Source organism: Artemia franciscana, chromosome 3 (assembly GCF_032884065.1).
Source record: "Artemia franciscana chromosome 3, ASM3288406v1, whole genome shotgun sequence".
Classification (NCBI taxonomy): Eukaryota; Metazoa; Arthropoda; class Branchiopoda; order Anostraca; family Artemiidae; genus Artemia; species Artemia franciscana.
Window position 1 is genome coordinate 33,675,564 of NC_088865.1, and position 25,104 is coordinate 33,700,667.

Sequence of the window (25,104 nt, forward strand, 5' to 3'; positions counted from 1 at the left end):
TGGAGGACAAGCATTGTCAAGCCAACTGTTATTCCTACAAGGCAAAGAAGAGTGAGATATTGTTAACGGATAAAGGCTATTCATATCCAGAAAAACTGCATTCGATTTTTCACTGGTGAGTTGGCCAGTTGGATCAGTTTGCAAGACACGATCCCCGTGAAAAACAAAACCACCCCTCATATATCTCTCTGTAAATAGATGCTGATTCAGGTCAGTAATCAGACTTATGTCTTCGTTACTGATTCTTTTAAATTAAATCCATCACCAGATGAGGCGTTTAAAATAATAACCCAAATACAAACCGGATTTCTGATTGATCTTATCCGTGTTTTTACAGACAGTATCCAACAACGTTAGTACATCACTTGCCAGGTACATTTTACAATAATCCTTCCAATTTCTACGCCCTCCCTTTGCCCAAAATTTTATAAAATTCGTAGTTGACAATGGTGCATTGACGATCGTGAAGTGAATCATAAAACGTTTCGATGGTGTTGATCATAAATCTTATCATCGGCATAAGTGCTGTTTAAGGAGGAGAAAACTATTAAAATCGCCACTTTTCTGTACTTGATTCAATCGACTTTACGATTTAGGGAAAAAATTATAGGAATCTAAAAAAAGGGTTTTATTCAAGCATGTACTACCATTAGCTATTGTTTTTAATAGGAGATCTAAGACTAGCAGCTTCTCAGATTGTTTGGTTATAATATTAGAAGTAAAAGAACCATCACCTATGTGTCATCTACACCATTGACAACCGGTAGAAAGTACTGTTGTCTAATATCTAAATTACATGATTTATGTGCCAGTCGAGAACTGACATCCATCCCCCACTACCCTCAGCAAATCCATTGTTACTAACCCAGCAAATTTTCTGATTTTTAAGGGCCAACCCCTCCTCTGGTGATAAAGTCATTGGATACTTTGTCTTAGTAGCATCATCACCTAGGGAAACGGATTTGTACCGAAACGGATTTGGTGTACACTTTGACATCCTTCTAATTCTCGATTATATTTAAATTTTTAGCCTTCCCCGCCCCGCCTCTTAAAATAAAATCTTTCTAAATTCACAAATATTTAAATTAAAATTTACAATAGTTTAAACAACTGCCCCACTCCCCTCTAATTATAGTTAGCAAGTTTTGCGATAATATTATGTAACCACTCTATAAATATTTCCTCAAAATTCTGCAATTTTGCAAATAGTGCATTTTGCAATTTTGCAAATTACAGTTTACAAATAGTGCTAATATACATCACTCGACTTTTTACTATTCCCCCCTCACGCCCATTTTTTTACAAAACACTTCCGATCAAAATTTGAGATACTCGTTCTGTTCAACGTAGTTGAAGGATCCGGAAATTATGTCTTTGAGGATGGCAACCCAACCAAACAATCAGGGCAAGGGTTGTAAGTTTTGCTCTGAGGGTATATAAGGTTTTATAGACAGGGTGGTCATATAAACTTCCAAGGGGACTCATTGGATTCGTAATCAGATTGTCAAAAGGGCGTATCTCAAGAATTAACTTGGTTATTAAGTTAAACTTTCAGAGAGTACTTAAAGGAGAAAATCAACTGACAGAAAGGTAATATATGCATCTCGCTACTAACACTAATACCACTGCTACTTTTACTTATGCTATTACTGCTACTAAAATACTTCAACTACTACTTCAATTGCAATAACTTGTAAAGCTTAGAGTGTTAGAGTCAATGAAAGTTGCATCAAAAGGGTGTCAAAAGCGCACATCGCTTATATTTTTGGAACGGCTTAACGTGTCAAGGTGAAACTTCCGGCTTTATTAAAAGTTAATTTTAAATGTTTTAACTTTATAACTTAAATAAATCAAATGTTATTAAATTTTCAAGGAATAAGTATCGGTATATGCATATCAAACTGACAATGCATAGGCTATTCATTTGTTTTTTTTTCAGTCAAGTGCAACTTATGTTGTTCCTCAGGAATGTATTGGGGTTTTGAGCCCTACTAGTATTAATTTCTGCTCGTTTTGAATTTGACTCGATTATTTATTGTAATTTCTGTTCGTTTTGGCTTTCCTTTATTTATCGATACTGGTTTTTGGTAGTTTTATGGTTGATTGATTATTCGTTTTGATTTTTGAACATTTCTGTTTTAATGAAGTTCTTTAGTTTACTTTGTGGCAAAAGTTTTTCTTTTAACAAATTCCAATAAAAGGAGTCCCGTCTAAAGAGTATATGACCACTCCTTCCACAAAAACCTTATATGCCCACGAGTTGTAACTTTCAACACGTACCCCCAGGTTCATTGGAGTTATCTTGATCCCGAAGTTCTTCTTATCTGATCTTTGAACTATTTTGAACGAAATAGCTGTCTCATAATTTTGATTGGTGGCATTTTGGGAAAAGAGGGCCTGGGGGGTGTAAGGAGGCTAACTACCCTTCAATCACTTTTTGATAAAAAAAAGAGCACTAAAATTATATATGTCCAGTCTAATGAGCCCCTCAATAGTTTTACTATAAATTTTTCCATAAAAATCTTATATGCCTCTGGGACATAACTAAAAAAACTTGCCCCCGGGCTCTGGGGTGTTGTGTCAACCCTGGGTAATTTTACTATTTGATCTTTGAACCTTTTTGACCAAAATGGTGATCTCGAAACTTTGATAAGATGCATTTGGGAAAGTGGGCGTGGAGGGCGGAGGGGTCTACTTGCCCTCCGATTACTTTTGACTCTTAAAAATGGAACTATAATTTTCCAATTCCAATCAAACAAGCCCCGTCTGAAAATTATACAATCACCCCTTCCACGAAAACCGTGTATGCCCCTGTGGGATAACATCCAATACCAGCCCCCAGGTTCTGGGAGGTTTTATGGACCCTGGAATTCTTCATCTGGTTTTTGAACTATTTTGAACAAAATTACTATCTCAAAATTTGATCAGATGAATTTGGGGAAAAGAGGACGTGGGGAAAGGGTTTAGCATCCCTCCAATCACTTTTATCTCTTAAAAAGGGCCCTAGAACTTTCAATTACAAATCAAATGAGTTCCTCTGAAGTTTTTACGATCCCCCCTTCCGTTTAAGCCTTATATGCCATCGGAGGATAATTTTCAACACATTTCTTGGGGCTCTTGGGGTTTTGTTGACCAGGATCTTTGTTTTATCTGATCTTTGTACTATTTTGAACAAAAGGCCTATCTAAAAATTTTGATTGGAAGCATTTGGGAAAAAGAGTGCTTCGAGGGGGGCTAGTTGCCCTCCGGTCACTTTCGACTCTTAAACATGGAACTAAAACTTTCAAATTCTAACAAAGGGAGCCCCATCTGAAGTTTATAAAACCACTCCTTCCGCAAAAAACCTTATATGTCCCCGGGGCATAACTTTCAACACCTCTCCCCGTTTTCTTTAGGGTTGTGTTGACCCCAGAGTTTTTATTATCTCATGTTTAACTATATTGAACAAAATGGCTATCTCAAAATTTTCATCGGATGCATTTTGGGAAGAGAGGGCTTGGAGAGATAGCCGCCCTTCAATTTCTTTTAATCCTAAGAATGGCTCTAGAATTTGTAATTTTATATCGAATGAGCCCCCTCCAAAGATAATATGACCACTCCATAAAACCATAAAACCTTATATACCCCGGTTGCACAACTTACAACGCTTGACCCAAGGTTCTAGGGTGTTGTGTCAACCCTTGGTATTTTTGTTATCTGATCTTTGAACTATTTTGAACAAAATGGAAATTTCAAGTATTGATCAGATGCACTTGTCGAAAACTGGGCTTGGGGGAGGAGTCTAGCTTCCCTCTAATTACTTTTGACTCTTAAAACAAGAACTAGAACTTTCAAGTTCAGATGAAATGAGTCCCGTCCAAAATTTAAACGACCACCCCTTCCACAAAAACCTTATATGACCCCGGGGCATGACTTTTAACGCATGTCCCCGGACTCTGGGTGGCTTTGTCGACCCCGGAATTTTTGTTAAATGATCTTTGAACTATTTTCAACAAAATGGCCATCTCACTATTTTGCTTGGATGTATTTGGAGAAAATAAGACATGGGGGAAGGGGCAGACTGCCCTCCTATCGCCTTGCGCTCTGAAAAGTGGCAGTAGGACTTTCAACCTCCATTGGAATAAGCTGTCTCTGAAGTTTAGACGACCACGCCCTCAGTTAAAATCTTATATCCTCCCGGGCCATAACTTTAAACACATGCCCCCAGGCTCTTTGAAATTGTGTCGACCCAGGAGCTTTTGTCATCTGTTTTTTTTTTACCTATTTTAAGCAAAATTGATCTCTCGAAATTCGTATCAGATGCATTTGAGGAAAAGGTGTGGGGGGGTCTAGTTTGCCATCCGATCACTTCTGATCCCTAAAAAGGGAATTAGAACTTTTAATTTCCAATCAAATGAGACTCCTCCAAATTGCACACGACAACTCCTTCCATAAAAACCCTATATGCCCCCAGGGCATAAGTTTCAACACGTGCCCCCGGGCTCTGGAGGTTTCGTTGACCCCAGAGATTTTCTTATCTGATCTTTGAACTATTTGAAACAAATAAACTACCTCAAAATTGATCGATACTTCTATCTGATCTTTGAACTATTTTGAACATTAAAAAAAAACTAGTTTTTTTTAACTGAAAGTAAGGAGCGACATTAAAGCTTAAAACGAACAGAAATTACTTCGTATATGAAAGGGGCTTCCTCATCAACGTCCTGCTCTTTACGCTAAAGTTTGACTCTTTCTCTCAACTCTACTTTTTAAAACAGTAAAAAACTTTAGCGAAAAGAGCGGGACGTTGATGAGGAAGCAGCCCCTTTTACCTGTATATTGTACTTGTATATTATGAAACTTGTATATTTAAAATCAGCATTAAAATGCGATTCTTTTGATGTAAATATTGGTATCAAAATTCCATTTTTTAGAGTTTTGGTTACTATTGAGCCGGGTCGCTCCTTACTACAGTTCGTTACCACGAACTGTTTGACAATGGCTGTCACAAAATTTAGATCGGAATCATTTGAGAAAAGAGGGCAGGGGGGATAGTTTCCCACTGGTCACATCTAGCTCTTAAAAACAGAATTATAAATTTCAATTTCCAATCAAATGAGCCCCCTCCGAAGTTCATATGACAATTACTTCCATAAAAACCTTATATCGTCCCAGGGCATAACATTCAACACGTGCCCCCGGGCTCTGGGAGATTTCGTTGAACCCAGAGTTTTTCTACCTGATCTTTGGACAATTTTGAGCAAAACTGCTATCTCAAAATCTTTATTGGAATCATTTGGGGGAAAGAGGGCATGGGGCTAGTTGCACTCCGGTCACTTTTCGCTTTAAAAAAGGGCACTAGAACTTCCCACTTCCAATCGAATGTGCCCCCTCCGTATGAAGTATCTACAGCCACCCCTTTCGTATGAAGTCTCTCTGGCTTCAATATCAAAAACATTGAAGCCTTATGGCCTTTAAAATAGGCACCGCTATAGGTTTGCCTCTGATAAAATCCTCATTGATTGATTTATTATGGCTGAACTTTCCAGGGAAATTTTACACTATGGGGATTTGAAAAAATCCCATTGCTACATTTTTTTTTATTTGTCTTACTTTTTCTTTACCAATTCAATTTTGAATTTGGATATGTCCCAGGGGAATTATCTGGGGGCTATTTTCAGCCTATCTGGATTTCTGGGAAAAAATTTCCACGGAAGGGGGGTTTCCGGATTGATCAGGAAAGCGATTAGAAATTAAAGTCTTTTTCAAATAAAAGTATGCTAATGAGAATTGGGACTTTCTGCAAGGATGGAATTGTCTGTAGGGAATTTTAAGGGGGTATATTGTGGGTGGGGGGAGATTTCCACAAAGAACCTTCCAATAAGGGGGAAGGGGGAGGGGATTTTTCATGAAAGGGTAGCCAGATTTGCCAGCATTATTTGAAAACAATGAGAAATTAAACTAAAAAAAACAAGTTTTTTTTAACTGAAAGCAAGGAGCAACACTGAAACTCAAAACTAACAGAAATTATTCCGTATATGAAGGGGCCCCTCCTTCCTCAGTACCTTGCTTTTTACGTTAATTTTTTACTTTTTGTCCCAATTTTTTAAGGACAGCTCCTGAAATACAAGTGCCGATTAACTGGAATAATAACCTTTTTTTAGAATTTCTAAAAAAAAAACCGTTGAGAATTTGTTGAGAATTTCCAGTAGAGAATTTGGTTCTATCAGAGGTAGTATCCTAGTGATGTATAGGTAAAAAGTCATATACCTTCAATGTATTATCTTTCATCTACTTTTTTCCATGGCCACTGCGTATGGAAAGAGCAATTTTGGTAGTTTTCGGATGGGTTCATCCAATTGGAAATCGGAAGTTCTAGTGCCTTTTTAAAGAGTCAAAAGTGATTAGAGGATAATCAGTCTCTACGTAATACTCTTTTGCTATCCGTCCCGTAATGTCATTGTCCCCTAACATAGCTGATCGAAATTTTTTGTAGCTATTTTGTCTAAAATGATTGAAAGATACAATAGAAATGCCCCTGGGGATGACATGATCTCCACGGTTCCGGGGACAAGTGCTGTAAACAATGGAAATCGCCAGTTCTTTAGAAACAGGCTCTAAAATGGAAAAAGAGGGTTTCTCTATTTTAAATATATATTTGGCTTCAAACTATTAGGAGTCGTTTAATAAACGACTCTAACATAACTTAAACATATTTTTTAATCCATCCCCATCCCCAAAACAAATTATGAGGGCTTTTCTAAATTTTCCATCGATAGACCAAAAATCTGTTTTTCTAGCCGCTTCGAATAGAAGGGGTGAATGTAAAAGCTTTATTGGGGGCTCGTTCCATTGGAAATTGGAAGTCCTAGAGCCTTTTTTGAGGCCCAGAAGTAATGGAAAGGCAAATAGCCTTCCTCTTTTAATTTTTTGTGCTAAGGTGCCATAAGCCTGTGAGCAATGGCCCATAAGCATATAGCAATGTGCCTAGGCATTTAACCCTTATGGGCTAAAGGGGCTATAACCCTCATGGCACAACTTTCAAGTTAAAAAAGTTGTATAATGATAAAACTTTGAGACAGTTATTTTGCTTAGAAACCTCAAAAAGTCTAATGTGCATACCACCAGGGTCAAAATCAGACGATAACCGCATTGGTAAATACCCTAAATTATTTAAATTATGCATTGTCTATAGATAAGTTTTAGTAGAAAAGGCGACCATGTTTGATTTTGGTTGGTGGATTAGCAATGAGCTCTTAGAGATCGTTTGCTAGTCCAAGATTCTCGAAGTTTCCCGAGGGTTGTTTCCGAAAATGACACACCTGCCTGAGTATATCAAAAGACGATATGTGCACCCAAGTTTTAAAATTATCTGCAATTCCTTGGGAATAGCTTGGGGGATGAAGTTGAAACTTTCAAAGAGAGATGGATAAGGGTTAAGTAAACATCAAATTTTAAAATGGAGGAGGGGGCAGAATTAAACCAAAATAAGCTCTCTGCATCCAAGTCATCGTACTAGCATACCGGCAATATCTCGGGAACGGCATGGGGAAGTGTTAAAACTTTCTGGTACTGATGGGAAAGGGAGGGGTAGCTGGGGGCTTCAAATTCTGATTCAGGGGGAGGGAGAAAGGACTTACCGATTTTTGTTTCTGACCCACGAAAATATTTCTCTACAATAAGATTCTATAGGATTTATAAACTATGGACAGTTAATTGGACATGTAAATCAAAAGACTGTACATTATTAGGTTATCGAAAAGGTGTAACTGCAATAATATGGCTAAAGGTATCAAATTGATACTCTCAGGGAATGCTGGGGGGAGTGGCAAGTGGAGTCAAAACTTTAACTTAGAGTTTAACTTTAGGGTAGAGCTAACTCAAAGATTATTATGTTCATCATAGATATTAAAATATCGTTTTGGCAATATCTTGGGAACAGCTCGGGGATGGAGTTGAAACTTTCGCGTAGTGTAAGAGAAGGAAGGCCCAGAGAGACAGGAAATTCTCAAATTGTTTAGTGGAGAAGTGGCTAAAAGTTTTTTCTTGTTAATTTTGACGTTTTTCAGCAGAAACTGGTTTGGGACTTATAATATAGTCACAGTTAAGTAGTGAGGTAAATCAAAAGACACTGTGCACTCCCGGATTATCAACAAGGTCATCAGCAATATATTAGGAACATATTATAGGCAGAAATTTCCGAGGGGTTATTTTGCTAGCAGAGGAAGAGGAGGGCCAGTTCACGTGGACTTCAAAATTCAAATTGGGAGAGGGGAACAGAAGGCCTATATATTATTTTTATATATATTTATATATATTTTAAGTGATAATCGAATTCTTATTTGTAAACCATGAATAATGTGACATAATTTTTGTTGGTTGTTGTCGGTGTTATTAAAAATAGAAAACACAGTGCTCGAAACACAAATTGTTTCCAGTTAAGCGTGAATGACATTATGGTATTTAGAAGGTTTACGCAGCGATAGTCTTATAAGTACTGTTGGTGCTATCCCTCCCCCCACTAACCTTCTAAAAACACGATATATTGCTTCATGATATATGACTTCAGCTTCATTCACGATATATTGAAATGGTTTGTATTTGAACAAAGTGGTACTTATTAGTCAAAACATTAACAAAGAAAAGAATAAAATGACTATAATAATTCAAGTTTAGTAGGAAGAACTTGTGGAAGCAGACTGGTTATCGAATGTTTTCAGACTGGATTTAACGGTATTCATTCCTGGAAGTCTCAGCAATAGTTTTTTTTCTGATGCAATATGAAAATGATCCGATGCAGACGAATGTTTTCAGACTGGATGTAACGGTATTCATTCCTGGAAGTCTCAGCAATAGTTTTTTTTCTGATGCTATATGAAAATGATCCGATGAATTTGTTTAAAATATGTTTTCTTCTCTGTAGAGTGCAGATGAAATTCTGGTCCTTAGAAGTTTTAGGACGTGGTAGACCTAATAAGACTTGTAGTAATTTCTGTTCGTTTTAAGTTTGACTTAAACATTCTATTTCAGTTTTGTTCATTTTAGAATTTATTTATTCACCTGTAGCAATATATTTTACCATCGTGCTTGATCTGATTATTCATTTTAATTTCTCTTCGTTTTAGATTTCATCTATTCAATGGTAATAATCTATGTTGGTTTTGTGTTTGACTTATAAAATGACTTTATTTCTGCTTCTCTTTGATATTTACTTGGTTCTTCACTTTTCTTTGAAATACTTCTTTTCTCAAAACAGAATTTTTTCAAAATACTAGCTAAATAAGATGAAAAGCTAATCCAAAATAACATTATTTAGTGCCACAATTCGCCGAATTTACGGTTTTTGTTTGGTAAAAATTACTGATTTCTTCTAAAAAAAGGTGCTTTTGCGAATTTTGCCTTGTTATCAATTTTTTCATTGAAAACATGGCACTGAAAGCCTAGTATTTAAAAAAAATATGATTCATACTTTAGAAAATAGCATGACAGAACTATGCCTTTACCGTTATGCATAAGGGGCAAGTTCAAACAAAGAAGGAATGTTTTCCTACTCAAAAAATCATTTAAGTTTTAATAGTATAATACATAGGAAAACATTTGTACAAAAAACTGTTTAATTATATCACAACTCATTTATTTGATAACACGCTTTGCCAAATGCAGGTAATGAATCAGTAAATCCCATATATCAACGGAAAAAGTAAAAGCTAAGGAATATCGAAAAACAGGAATTAGGCACAAATAGGAGTCAATAAAGAATTGATAAAGCCTGAAACAGAAGTTGGCACAATTTTTGATAACATACAGTAGTTCCAAGGAAATATTGAGCACTTTTCGACGGGATAAACTACATAAGTGTCCAAAATTTTGAGGGCCAAATCCAGAGGGGGCAAATAATCAACATTTGATATGCCTTTAAGCTTCATATCGTCTTTTAGAACCTTAAGGACATCTTGAACATCAATTTTGTCTTTATAATCAGCCCATTTCTGCTTCATTTCTTGACTCTCAAAACATCTTGATCGCCATACCAAAGATATTCTCAGATCAGAAGTTTTATACAAAGCAATGATCTCATCATTGGCCTTCAACTGCCAGAAATCATCACCAGCATATACAAGGCTGTTCTTATCACTGGGGTTAATTATAGGAGGAAGTTTCTTAGGTTGGTAAGTATTAACTCCGTGGATTAAAACAGAGCCATCAAGGACAAGGCCAGTGTTAAATTCAGCCGGAACAATCTCTGCTCTGCCACCTGTTCCCTTGGGATAAAAATAAAAACCTCCTCCATCTTTTTCGTGATTCAACCATTTATGCAAATAAGCGACTCCTTGTGATTGCCGAACTCGAATATTTTCAAATAATCCCGAGCTTTCCATTGCAATTAAAAGCCACTGTGGAATATTAAACCTTGTGGCACCCCAATACCATGGTACATCATAATGCATAGCAACAGTTTGTCCTGGTAAAAGAACAATTATACCAAGTTGAATAGGATCAAATACTGTCATTCCTCCGCATGATGCTGTTGCTGCATCTTTGTATTGCTGCGATTTAAATAGTCGGTCAAGAACGGAGCTGTTCAGACTGTCAAAAATGAATCCTGCAAACCCTTGCAAACGGCTGGACAACGATGGATACAACTCTTTCAAGCAGTCCCTTCCACCATACTTGAGGAAATGTTGAGCAACGTCAATACGAGATGGCAGAATGCACTAAAAAGAGAAAAATTAAATTTTGAAACTCGCAGGATGTACAGATCGATTCGTGTATACGACACCATCAACTGACTAGACAATAATTATACAAAAGAACAAGTTATTCAAAAACATTTAAATTTTGTGTATAAATTTTTGCTTTCTTGTTATGCTGAAATAAAATTATTATTTTAGATTTCTAAAATAAATCTTTTGGAAATCTTTTAAAATAAAAATATTTTTTTATATATTGCTTCAATCTGAATTTAAAAAAAAGGCTTATTGACTGACACACTGTATGATAGTATGAATTGTCATCACGATTTTAATATCGCAAATAACAAACATGAGCCTATATGGGCTCTTCCGTTTCCAAGTTATGACTGGGTCAATAGTTATAATCTAAAATGTCTTGACGAGGCAACTTGATTGTGGCAACAAATGAAGTGGAACAAACAAAAGAAGAAGACTGCTCACAGCTTTTCAACTAGCTTGGTAATAAGTCAATAGGATAATAATGGCAAATAAACAGAACTTTCGATAATATTGTGCTTATTCGGGAGATCTTAAAGTTTGTTTCCTCAACAACTTATCTTCACGGAAAAAATGCAAAAATATTACCTTATTAATTTTTTTGGCGTTTTTGGAAAAAATACGAGCTTTTCATATTGTAAAAAAAATGACATACTAATCAAATTATGGTCACGTGAAAAGCGAAACATACAGATGATCAGAAAATTAACCTTGGCTAATGCATGTTCGATAGTTAGTTAAATTTGAGTCACTGATGTCTGACAACTGAAGGGCTTGTCTATGTTGCGTGACCAAGTAATCTTTGGCGCTGGCCATAATAAGAGAAATAAGCTGTGAAAAAAATCGAAGAAACATTGCGATACATTAGGCTCTGCTGTCTAAGTTAGAACGTATGTAGGAACAAAAACTTGATTATTGCAATATAAGCCTATGTTTTTATTCCTATAACTCAAGCTAGAGCTCTGACTTAGCTAGTAATTAGACTAAAATTGTGTTGTTGTACCACCGCCTGGGCGGGTGGCAAAACTTTTTGCTGTTATTTATTTACTTTTTTTGGTGTTCAGGAGACAGAAAAACTAGAGAAAACTGAAAATAAACATTCAAAACACGAGATTTTTTCGATTCAATATCTTTGGACCTATAATGCCAATTGGATCAGCACACGTATCTTAAGTCAAAAAAGTCACCTAAGCAACTTAACGAAAAAAAAAATTTAAAGAAAAATTTGAAAACTCAAATATCTGATTTTTTAATTGATAATTAAAAAAAAAAACAATTACAAATCAACTACAAAATCAAGGCTTTATATAAACAGATACTTAGAGGTATACCCCGTCCTCTTTATTGTAAAGATTTCTCCATAATTCCTATACTTTTCATGTAACTCCTCTGCGGTGTTTTTTTGTCACTCCCCGTCTCCTCACCGATCCAAAATAAATACCTATGAACACGCCTGATCTCCACGGCTGTTAACCCGTAGTAGGTCACATGTTTATGTCACAAATATTAGTTACAAAACAATGATGATACCTCTTTCCATTTCAATAGAGGGGAAGATTTCTTGTTCAATTCAAGATGGGGCAAATGGTTTACGGCAATCAGCCATTGGATTTGTCTGTGCGACGCAGTTTCTGGTGAAAAAAAATGCCCCCATATACTTATAATGCGGTTTTTCACATGAATTTGACAATTCAATAAAACTTTTTACTTTCACTCCGGTATTTGTGTAAGGACTTTTTTAGTTTTTTTGTGAAATTTTGAGATTTTGACCTTTTCAAACAAAAATATGTTTTATTGTTGAGGAAACTTTTTCTTTTGTGACTTCTTATCCTGATCTTAAAATATACTTACATAAAAAAAAAACTATTTTTTTAACTGAAAGTAAGGAGCGACATTAAAACTTAAAACAAACAGAAATTACTCCGTATATGAAATGGGTTATCCCCTCCGCAATCCCTCGCTCTTTACGCTAAAGCTTTTAATTGTTTTAAAAAGCAGAATTGTGGCAAAGAGTCAAACGTCATCCCCAAAGACATAATTATTATGGTTTTTGACTATGCGGAACAAAATGACTATCTCAAACTTTTGATTTGTTGACTTTGGGGAAAAAATGAGTGTGGGAGGGGTTGTAGGTGCCCTCCAATTTTTTTGGTCACTTAAAAAGGGCACTAGAAGGCACTAGAACCCTTCCTATATGGTTCTCTGATACGCCGAATGCGATGGTGTGATTTTCGTAAAGATTCTGTGATTTTTAGGGGGTGTTTTCCCCTATTTTCTAAAATAAGGCAAATTTTTTCAGGCTCGTAACTTTTGATGACAAAGACTAAATTTGATGACACTTATATATCTAAAATCAGCATGAAAATCTGATTCTTTTGATGTATATTTTAGCATCAAAATTTCCGTTTTTTAGAGTTTCGTTTACTATTGAGCCGGGTCGCTCCTTACTACAGTTCGTTACCACGAACTGTTTGATCAATTGTTGTCTAACCCACATAATTTTACTACCATGATATTTTTGATCTGCAAAAAAAACTAGAATACACCAGCAACAACTAAAATGACAATGGTGAAGAAGCTTTGAGTAATAAAAAAAAATATATTCAAAATTACCTCCCCCCCCCCCTACTACTAATAGTTCTCTTATGACTGCTACTACCATGAACTCTCATACCACCCCAACTTTCACAACAACTGCTCTTACCATAAGAACTCCTAAGAGAATTACTACCATCGTTATTCGCGGTCCAACTACTTCCACTCCAACTACTTCTGCTCCTTTTTTCCTACTACTAGTATTCTTACTAGGACTACTCCTGCGAGAGCTTTTTCCTTGAAGCCAGCTACTACCGTGGCTACTTCAAGCAAAATTACAATCACGACTACTTCCACTATCACGACAATTGTTACCAAATTTTTACTATTAGTTGAATTAATCAGACTAACTAAATATAGTCGAGCTGTTGATATTAATGTAACTGAACCTTGGGTTACAGCCTTAGTTATAAATTTGATACAAAGAAATAAATTCTTACTTCAGAATGATTTTGGTTGGGTACCAATAAAAAAGGACATTGACCCTTTTCGTCAAATGGTGCCGCTTCGCCAATATGTTCAGAAACAGATGTAAGGTCTGATGCTGTGGTTGGGAATTCTCTTAAATCCTTTACGTAATCAATTAAATTGTGAATGTCTTCATCTGTCCAAATATCTCGTAGAATATAATAATCACTTCGTGCCGGAACGATATTTCTCCTAAAGAAAATCCTGTGCACTACATCAGGTCCATATTGCTGCAGTAACAGGGTAATGCCAGCAGTTACAAAGAAAAACTTGAAATAAGACGCTCTTCCCCGTTTAGGGACATTTTGCAAGCCGTTCTTTTCCACGCCACTGTTTTTCTCAAGATTTTCTTTTTTTGTAGCATTTCTTTGTCTTATTTTTTGTCCCATATTTACAGTACTTGACGACACACGGAATTAAAAAGTTAACTAACGGTTTAGATAAGAATTCATTCAAGGACAAAAGTAGCAAAGAACTAAAAACATTTTTATTTTGTTTGTCTAAGCCAGATAAGGGCCATAAATAGAAATAGAACTGCAAATAAACGAACAACTTAAATGGAAAACAAACCTTTTCAAAATTCACAAAAGAAAATTAAAGATGAGAAATACTTCATAAAAACACTTGAAACAAACTATTACCGGTTTAAATGGCAAATTATTATGTAAACTGAGTTACGAGGGAAACGGTTCTTTTGAATTTTGCTTTTCATTAGAAAAATAGACACTAAAAATGTATCAGTAACACAATAAAAAACTACAAGCAAGAGAAATATGGTAAAAACATTTTGACCTATGAACACTTCTAGGGGGGCAGGGGCAAAAAGAAACTTTTAGATCGTCTGGTTAGCCAAGCAAAAAATTTTACGTTCTAGATGAAAAATTTAGCTTCTAAATTCAAGGAAAATCCAAATTTACTGGATCCCTCACCTTGGTTATCGGCAATCATTCAACTTAAACAACATTTTTCCAAACTGTGGAAATGAAAGGTAATGAATTATGTATTACCTCTGCTATTCTTTCAATTAAGGAAAACGTATCTTTTTTCAAAGCACTTATTTTATAGAAACATATTCCCAAAAAAAAAATTTATGTGAAAAGTATTGAGCTAAACAAACAAGACGAGCAGAAACAAAGTTAAATCCTAATCCGAACTTATTATGAAAAGAAATTATTATTAATGAATAAACGAAGCCCAAAACGAACAACAAATAAAAAGCATGAGCAAGTCAAACTTATAATGCGAAGGAAACTAACACAAATAGGATTAAGGCTATTGCACAATGAAACTGCTAAAAGTCAAAGCGTGCTTGGGCCCATTTTCAACGAAAATAGATTTCATTTCAATTTTTTTTTGTTCTTAAGGGTTCTCTTGACTCAATAGCTTGGATATAGGTTTTTAACTTTCAAGAAAAAAAATTTGACCCTTTTCTAGAACGAGCCAATTTTAGGGAACAAAATGTCAAGTTACTCATTTTCTTTTTTGCTCATAATCTTTTACTTTACTTGTTCTTTGAACTCGCTCCGTGAATTTTTTTTTTAATGTACCTTATTATTTCACAATGGAAAGACTGAAAGTGCTACTACACATAATAGGACAAATCCTTTTTGGTTGATCAGAGACACACGTTCTTTTTGCCTCCTCCATCTACATACTCTGACGCTCAAAAACTTCCATTTAGATCTCCACCCATCATTCCCCGAAATGTTGCAGATATGCCATTTTGACAGTTTAATACAAAGTTTATTTCAGTTTACCCAGTAGTATCCTTGTATGCACTACAAGAAAAGCCCAATCCACAGCTTCCACGGGTCTCTTCCTTCAAGCCTTAAGATCATGAAGAAGGTTTAACGTTGATTTACCCAATGCTACCATCTACGTAACTAAAGTCATAGATGGTGTTATTTTAACTACAATTATAGATGGTGACACGTTTTTTTCCAGCGACAAATTTCTTAACTTCTAAGCAATATTTCATATTTACAGTTTGGTTTCTACGGTTTGGTTTTGATTTCTATGGCTTGGTCTGGATTTCAAGGGTTTTCCCTGGTTTCTATAGTTTGGTCTTGATTTTTATGAATTTTTACGGATTTATATGTATATGTCATAATTTATTAGAGGTTAGCCATTATTTCTAAAGTTCGGTCTTGATTTCCATGGTTTGATCTTGATTTCTATGGTTTTTTCTTGTTTTCTAGGGTTGACCCGGATTTTTATTAATTCGTCTCCATTCCTAAGCATCGGTTAAGATTTCTATGAGATTTTTCTTTTATGAGTCCATCGTGGTTTCTATGTATTGGTCATGATTTTTTAGAGGTTGATCATGATTTCGGTAGTTTGGTCTTGATTCCTGTAGTTTGGACTTGATTTCTGTGGTTTGGTCTGGATTTCTAGGATTGGCACTAATTTGTAAGAATTTGTCTGGATTTTTATGCATTGGTTAAGATTTATGTGAATTCCAGGGAATTCCTATGCATTGGTTATGATTTCTTTGGGGTTTTTCTGCATTTCAATGGACCAATTATGATTTCTACAGTTTTGTTTTGATCTCTTTTGTTTGGTCTGGATTTTTAGGGTTGGTCCTGATTTTCGTGAATTCGTTTGGATTTCTCAGCATTGCTTATGATTTCTATGAATTCTTGATTTTTATGAATCTGTCTGGATTTCTTTACATTGAGTATGATTTCTATAAAATCTCCTGAATTTCTATGCATTGATTATGACTTCTATGGGATTTTTCTGGGTTACTATGCTTATGGTTTCAATGAATTCTTCCAGATTCCTATGTAATGGTTATGATTTTTTGAATTCATCGGGATCTCACTGTATTGGTCAAAATTTTATGAAGTTTTTGTCTGATTTATGGATAGAACTTGAGACCCTTGACTTCATGTAGTAAAAGAACGATATGTTACTCGACTGAGCCAACAAGCCATTGAAAATATACTCTTTGTCCTTTGAAATATCTTCTAGGCAGTCAATGTATTATTTCTGGGACGCTAGCCGATTAAGCGTCGCAATATCGTAACAAGTAATTCGTGCAATCAATTTCTCAATTGGAATTTTGGTAAGTGTTATCAGTGATCTGTTTCCGGGTACATTTTATTGTCATCATTCTGTTTCCGGGCATCATTCTGAGAACATGCATACCACGTTGATTTGAGATGCACACTGGATAGATGTATTCTTTCGATGGTTAATGAAACTTTATCTCCAAAAAATTTAGTGACTACAACTGGCCAGGTATCATTATTGTTATGTTATTGTCTTCAGCGCATCGGCTTTTTACTACTGGGCTTGCGCATGAGTCTGGATCCCCACATTCCCATCCAGGACCCAATGCCCCCCAAAATGGCTTCATATCCCTCTCCAGAGTTCCAAGTTCCCCTCCAGGCCCCCATGCCCCCCTTTAGGTGCCCTATACTACCCACCCCCAAGTTACCCCCCCAACTGTTTTTTTTTACTTTTTATTTTATTTTTATGAATTTGTCCGAATTTTAAGACGAGTTCCAAAAAATTGTAATAACTACAACCGGCAAGGTATTATTGTTGTAATGAATTGGTCCTTAGCACATCGGTTTTCAATTACCGGGCTTGCGCATGAGTTTTGGTTCCCACACTCATCCAGGACCCAATGCCCCCACCAGGGCCCAATTTACCCCTCTAGGTCCCCACGTCCTCTTCTAGGGCCCTAATTCCCCCTCCGAGTTTTATCCTCCCAATGATTTTTTTTCTTGATTTTATAAATTTTTCAAGATTTTAAGAGGAGGGTTTTAATCATAATTTTTTAGAGGTTGGCCATGATTGCAACAGTTTGGTCTTGATTTCTATGGTTTGGTCTTTATTTCTGTAGTGTAGTCTGGATTTCTAGGGTTGGCCCTGATTTTTATGGATTCCTCTGGATTTCCATGCGTTGGTTATAATTTCTATGAATTCCCATTCATTTCTATGCATTGATAATGATTTCTATGAGATTTTTCTGGATTCAAATAGACCGGTCATGTTTTTTCAGTTTTGTCTTGATGTCTCTGGTTTGATTTGGGTTTTTAGGTTGGACCCTGTTTTTTTTATGAATTTTTGTGGTTTTCTATGCATTGCTTATGATTTCTATCAATTCTTCCGAATTTATCTGTATTTGTTATGATTTTTATGAATTTGTCGGGATATTTATGTGTTGGTTATGATTTTTTAGAGGTTGGCCTTGATTTGTACAGTTTGTTTTTGATTTCTATGGTTTGGTCTGGATTTCTTGGGTTGGCCCTGATTTCTACAGTTTGGTCTTTGGTTCGATACGATCACCCTGGCAAAGAAAAAAACAAACACAAAAAAAAGAACAAATAAACACAAATCCTTGATGAAGAAAATTTCACATTTTTGCGGATGGATGCTGGAAAACCTTACAGCATGGTTGTTTGATATGTCAAATCTAATATGTGATTTTTATAAAATCTATTGAATTTTTACGGATGCTCCTGCCCTTTCTAAAAAGCATACACATTTTCTCAGGTTCTTGGCTTTTAATGGGTACATGAAACTTGATAAATTCTATATATCTGAAGTCGGTATAAAATCCAATTCATTTAATGTATCTATTGTTATAAAAATTCAGTTTTTTAGAGCTTCGATTGCTTTTGGCTGTGTTGCTTTTGGCTGAGAATTTGGCTGAGTTGCTCCTTACACACAGTTTGTTACCAGAAACTATTTTATTAGGTAATAAGGCTTGGAATCCAATTTCAGAAAGTATATTGATGGCAGGCAAGGATATTTATTTTGTGGTAACTTCGTATATGTATTTCTTAGACCCATATTACAAGACGGAGTGAGGTATGTGGCAATTTTGTCGAGTGTGATCTGAACCACGGTTACCAACTTGCACCCTTTTTGTATGAAATGCACTCTTTTTCCATGCACTCTTTCACACCACGGACCCGATATGCACTCTTTTTGCCCATTATTTGCTCTTTGCACTCTTTTATGGAAGGATTATAGAAAAAGTATTAAGAAATAAAAAATGGTACTTAAATTGTCAACAGTAAAGTCAGCTCTAGCTTACGACTAGTTATTTAGACCTCTTATATTCCTTTCAAAATATTTAGATAAAAATTGGGCAAAACTTTAACTAAACATTTGATGCAGTCAACTATAGTTCAGGTAAAGATCCAAATTATCGAAATAAATACCTGCAAATTTTCAGCAGAGGATTACCTTTTAAGCTAAAAGAATGATAATTATTATATAAATCATTATTTAGAGGTTGATTTACGTAGGGATTCCTCCATATTTTCAACCCTGATTGGAACAAGGCCTAAGGAGGCCTAGGAGGTATTTTATCCAGCCAAACCTTTGGGAGGTTCTCAGAATCGTTTGAGTGTCCACCCTCACTAAACGTAGTTTATGAACAAGCTATGCCATCTTTTAGATACAGCTGTTTATGTTGTATATCAGCATATATGAGCATGGATTGTTCTGCTTCTCTGCTATTTGCGAAAAAACTTTTAATGTTCGATCTTTTCAATATTTGATGCAATATATCGCTATTCAGTATCGCCCAACACTACATTTAACCCAGGGAACAGGGTTGCCAACTTATATACTTTTCGTGTTAAATGCACTCTTTTTCTCCTCAGAGTCGATTCAGAAGAGGGATGCGCAAAATTTGTGACTTGCACTCTTTTAGAGCAAAAATCACTCTTTTTTGGCCTTCATTTGCCCTCTTTTTAGACCTCGCCAGTTGGTGAACCTGCTTTGGAGGAAATTTTCTAGCTGCTAGTATGGCCATTTGGATGATACTTTTGACATTTCTGATTGCCAAGGGTATAAGATATGGCTAATATTCTCTATATGTTAAGCACAGTTCCCACCGTAAATGAATCGTTATCAAATATGATGATTTTAAAAATTATTCAACAAACAAAGTTCAATCAGGGTTAGTAGATTCAATATTTTTGTTTCCCAACAAGCTGGAAATTCAGCAATGATTTGGGAATTCCAACGAAGCCGAAAATTTTCAATTATTAGCCGTTTTAGTGATAACCATTAGGAACATTTTTTTATAGTATATAATTATTGAATCTCCAGTGTAGATTCAAAGCCCCTTAATTATAATTGAAACGTCTAATAAGCGCTCATAAAGTCGTATTCCTTACGTTTTGGATTCATATATTTAGAGCTACCTCAATGCAGAATAACATACTGTGTAACCGTTATTTTCTCTTTTTTAAGTATTTTTTCTAACCACCTCCAATAAAAGAATAGACATAAATGTATGGGTCACATAAACGTAAATGTTACGGGTCCAGTTTCACATAATACCAGCTCTATTTGTGAGATATTTATCTTTGCTTCACAATGCTGAAGAAATATCTCCTAGTAGGATAAAGTGAATTCGAGCAATGCATGAATATTTTTCTCAAAATTTAGAAATTATGCATGTACCAACCACACAGTTTGAAATATTGTAAGGTTTCTGCCGCAGTGATGCCAAGAACTGTTCAGATTTTCTGGACAGTTTTTTAAACAATGTCGAACGGTTAAGTTAATAATTCTAGCTTTATTTTGCGAATAAACTTAAATTAAAAATACCGTCGCTACTTTAAATGTAGCTTAAAATTTACAGGGAAGTATTATCCGTATGGGAGAATTTTCCGCAGAGGTGAAAGGTATTTTAGGTGAAATTTTTTCGCAAAGTTTTTTCATTGGACAAAACCTTTTTCGTTATCTTCATTTTAAAAATGGGTAAACACCCTGAAGTGTACTTTTTGGGTGCCACTTACCACTTTGTGATTGTCTTATTAAGTTGAATTTGAAAAAAGGCAATTAAATATAGAAATTTTTGCAATGAGATTCCTTTATTGGTCAATTCAGAAAACGAAAAATCAAATTAAATAATCATAGCCACTACTAGAAAGTCAAGTAGCCTGTGTGCTGTGACTCAATTAATTAATTAATTCGCATAATCAATAAAATGCAAATTAACACACTAAAAGAAAATGAAGAAAATAATAAAAAGCAGAAGAAAAAACAAAAAAAAAAGAAAAAAGACTAAACCATCGCAAGGGCCTTGCTCTCATCCTACATCTCGACCAAGTAGGAACTTTTTAACCTGCGATTTAAATGAAGAACCCATAAGGCTGTCGAGAGTTATTCTAGTGGGTTACACTTAAGTAACGAAACAAATGAGCTGATCATGCTGTATTTCACTTCTAATGTGCTAGCTTATCCGCATTCCTAGTATGATAAGAATAATAATCAGAATTAGAATAAAAATGCCCGCACAACAAGCTGGTGAAAGACTATTTAAAGATTGGTATACCGATGTTTTAACTGGTGATCCAGTAACTGACCAGCATTTAAAATTTTAAATGGAAGTAACAAATAAATATATCACTAATATTAGCACATTCTCCCAAAAGAAGAACTGCTTTATTCTGAATCATCTGGATTCTTCTATAATTAGCTGAAAACTGCATGCCTAAAGAGCATATCCACATACAATATAAGGTTGGATAATCGTACCATAAATAATCTTTAAGGCTGAACAAATTAAAATCAACAAATCGCAAACACATCGTTCCAAAAATTTGATTGACAATAATACCAAAGTAAATACCATCCAAAGAATTTATCACAACACTGGTACGGCTAAAAAATCATATAATTAGTTTTACTAACATTAACACTTAAAAAACTAAGACTAGTAAATGTATTCAGGTACTGCAGGGCATCATTTGCGTAAACTACAAGATTTAGAAGGTTCGCCTCTGCAATTGCTATTGCTGTGCCATCTGCAAATGCTGTAAGAATAGCACATGAGAGGTGATATCTCAACGTATCAACATATACTAAAAGTGAAAATGGTCCCAAAATAGATCCTTGCGAAACTCCACAAGTTACTTGTGATGCAGCACGGTATCGTTATTGGCAACCTGCATTGATCTTCCATGCAAATAGGATCCAAACCACTGGAGACAATTATCCCTGATACTCAAATCGCTAAGCGTGCACAGCAATAATTCAAAATCAACTGTATCAAATGCCTTTTTAAAATCAATAAGCACTGTTAACGAAATGTTTCCACTTACAAATGCAATGTTGATATTATCAACCAAATGATACGTCGCATGACTTGCTGAGTGGCCCTTTCTAAATCCAAATTGAGCATTTCATTGTAATCCCAAGAAACCAAGATATCTGCAAAGTCGCCCATATATAATTAAAAAAAAAAATTTGAAAATAGAGGTAGGATTGATATTGCTCTCCAACTACTCATCTCTTGCTTATTTCCACGCTTGTGCAGTAATATGACTCTTGCCTGCTCTAGAGCGTCTGGAAATGGGCCTTTCTTCATTAAAAGATTATCAAAAATAAAGGTGATGGTATTAAATAGCATGCAACAGCTTTAGAAGCTTTAAAACTTCGGCTATCCATCCCGGCAGAATTTGACTTAATTATCTTAATAACCTTTTCAAGTTCCGGCATAGTACAGAGCTCGATAAAATGTGTTAGACTGAGTTAGACTAGTGTTAGAGTAGTTGTGTTAGAATGAGCAAATCACTTTTAATTAAGCCCCAATCTTTGAAAGATATTTACAAAACTAATAACCAATATGCTTCGGTTCAACCACTCGCCTTCCATTCATTAAAAAATTTCATAAATTTTACAATTTTTACGCTTACCCTTCAATACATCATTTATAATTTGCAAGGTATCTTTTGTATCACCAACATTTTCACTGAAATTTTCCGAATAATAATTTCTGACAGCGAATTCTCTCAGAGAATTCACCAAGTTCCTTGCTCGCTTGAACCTTGCCATATCTGCTTACGTATTAAATTCTAGATACATACGGTAAAGCTTGTTTCTTTCTTCAATATTTTCTATTATTGCAACATTGATCAATGGTTCTCTGGGCTCTTTTTTCCCTTTCTTCACAATTCTTATCGGGCAACAAGAATTGTAAACCGGGAAAAGCAAATTTAAAAGCTTATCAAAAGCAACTGAAGCATTTTCCTTTTCTTCTAAAACTTCATCCCATGATATACAACTAATAGCCCCTTGAAATCTTCTCGAATTTGCCGACTTAAGTTGCCTTATTTTCGTTTTTTTCTCGACTTCTCTTTGCTCAAGGACTTGAAAGAACAAACTATTGGGAGATGATCAGATTCCGACACAATCAGAACATCATAGACGCATTTAGAAATCAAACTTCCAGGCACAAAAAATTATCAATTAAAGCTTCTGAATAATCTACTAATGGTCTACTATTACTATTTGGTGACATTTAATGGCACAATTTCTAGTTGGAATTCCAGTAGTGGGAAAATAATAAGGCGAAACCCTCAAATTTAAGAAAATAATCAAGATTCACTCCATTAAGATATAATAGGTTAAAATTAAAATGATCCACATAAATACAAACTAAATTTACTCGCTCTTATTCGCTACATAAAACATTCAAAACTTCTAAAGAACTTCTCAGGAACAGCACAAGGTGGCCGGTACACCAGGCAAAACAAAATCTTTTTGTTTTCTAGCTGCACCTCTAGTGTAACAATTTCAATCTTACCTTCAATCCTACAAGTCAAATCATCCCTCACCCTGTACCTTAGTTTGGTCCTTCAGTGCTCCACTCTGCTGCATTTCAGTTCTAGGTTTTGAGACCAATGAATAAACTGGGGAAAAAATACGAGGAGAGAAGACTATCCATGGTAAGAAAAGACTCAGACACGCCAAGAATATCAATTCGAACATCAGAAGACTTTAGAAAATTCAACACACCTAAAGACGATGACGTAATATGGTAGTTACGCTTCTAAAGACACAGTGGTAAATCCTCCAGTCCATTTATATCCCCACTCGTAAAAATGCAAATATTAACTATATCGACACAGCTTGAAATTTGTATATGCAACATCATTCATAATATTTGATGCTAAAAATCTTATCCGTTTGAAAAGGGTTACTTTCAAACAGCTTATGCTGTGAACGTTGGACTATATTATTACTATTTGGTGTTTAATGGCATAACTTGAATAAGGGATTAACAAAGGGAAAAGGGTTTTAATTCATAAAGTACAACCATATGATTAAATAATTCATAAACGAAACTTTCCAAATTTGATGATTTTAACATTTTAACACTTTTACGATCTCCTTTTCACGGAATGTAATCAGCACAAGGGCAATTTTATCATGCCGAACAGAAATTCCAAAGGCGAATTGGTGCACTTTATTTATGTCAGCATCAGTTATTCTGGCGATTTCCATCTTTTCTTGGAGGATATTCAACATGGTAGTTATAAGTCTAGCCGAGCCTCTCCATTCCAGAAATGTCATCCCATTTGCACTTTTAGTTTACCATATGGCACTTTTTGACGGCTTATTCGAGTCTAATTTATAAGAAAAACGATATGATAGAAGAATTAGCTTTTAAATGAGGCCTAAAACTGTTCTCTATGCTGTTCCAGTCCCTCGATATCAATGAAAAAAGCAAACATTTCACTGCTGTCCAAGCAATAAGTTTAATTTTTCATTGTTTTTCAAGGGGGGAGTTTTCTGTTTAAGGTCTCGTCAACGGCGATTTGAAGGTAGTAGTTAATGATTTGCTCAGACACTGTTTTTAAATCACAACTTACTGAATAGCGCGATGTACAGGGCTGTTGGAATGCCGCTTGGTTCAACTACAATATTGAGAATCCTGGGTTGTGCTTGGGGGTTGCTGAAAGTGAAGGAGTCTAGGAACTGCATCATAAGTGGTGAGGTTGGATAAAAAAACGAGTGTATGTCCACCTTTCCCCACCCGAAAGCTTGTTTAAACTAGACTAGTTTCGTTTGCAACAACTCGTTACTGAAATTTTAATAAAAGGCGAGCACTAGTACTTTATTTTATGTGTTTTTAATGTAAGGCTATTGTTTATTATATGTTGCACAATGTCTCGAATTTAATAAGCACTATCTTTGCTAAATAGTAACTTTTCTTCACTACCGCTTGAAGAAAATTGTGAAATTGAAGACTTAGCGCAGACATATGACCCTTTAATGTTTTTTTTTTTAGTGCTCAATATCCATTTTAAAAGAATCTCAAAAAACAGTTTTCATACGTCTTGAAAACACATTTAGACTCTTGTTTTCACAAATGTTCTAGCACCCCTTTCCCTGAAGCATATCCCATGCCCATTGACTCTCCCGGGCTGTGAACTCATCATACACCTTCCCCACAATAAAAACTAGACCTATGTTGCCCGGGCAACGTGAAGTGTTGCGGCAACCTTTGTCTGGCTTCGCCGAGTCAAATTTATAAGAAAAACGTTATGATAGAAGAATTAGCTTTTAA

General features: G+C 35.4%; 1 protein-coding gene across 1 annotated transcript; it reads right to left on the bottom strand.

Annotated features, from left to right (window-relative positions):
- Positions 1–9,541: 9,541 nt before the first annotated feature.
- LOC136025198 (uncharacterized) lies at positions 9,542–14,218 on the bottom strand. The gene is made up of 2 exons (XM_065700998.1): positions 13,745–14,218; positions 9,542–10,694 (listed from the first exon to the last, which is right to left on the bottom strand). The coding sequence occupies exons 1-2, from the start codon at positions 14,159–14,161 to the stop codon at positions 9,711–9,713; spliced, it is 1,401 nt and encodes a 466-aa protein (XP_065557070.1). The 5' UTR covers positions 14,162–14,218; the 3' UTR covers positions 9,542–9,710.
- Between the last annotated feature and the right edge of the window lie 10,886 nt (positions 14,219–25,104).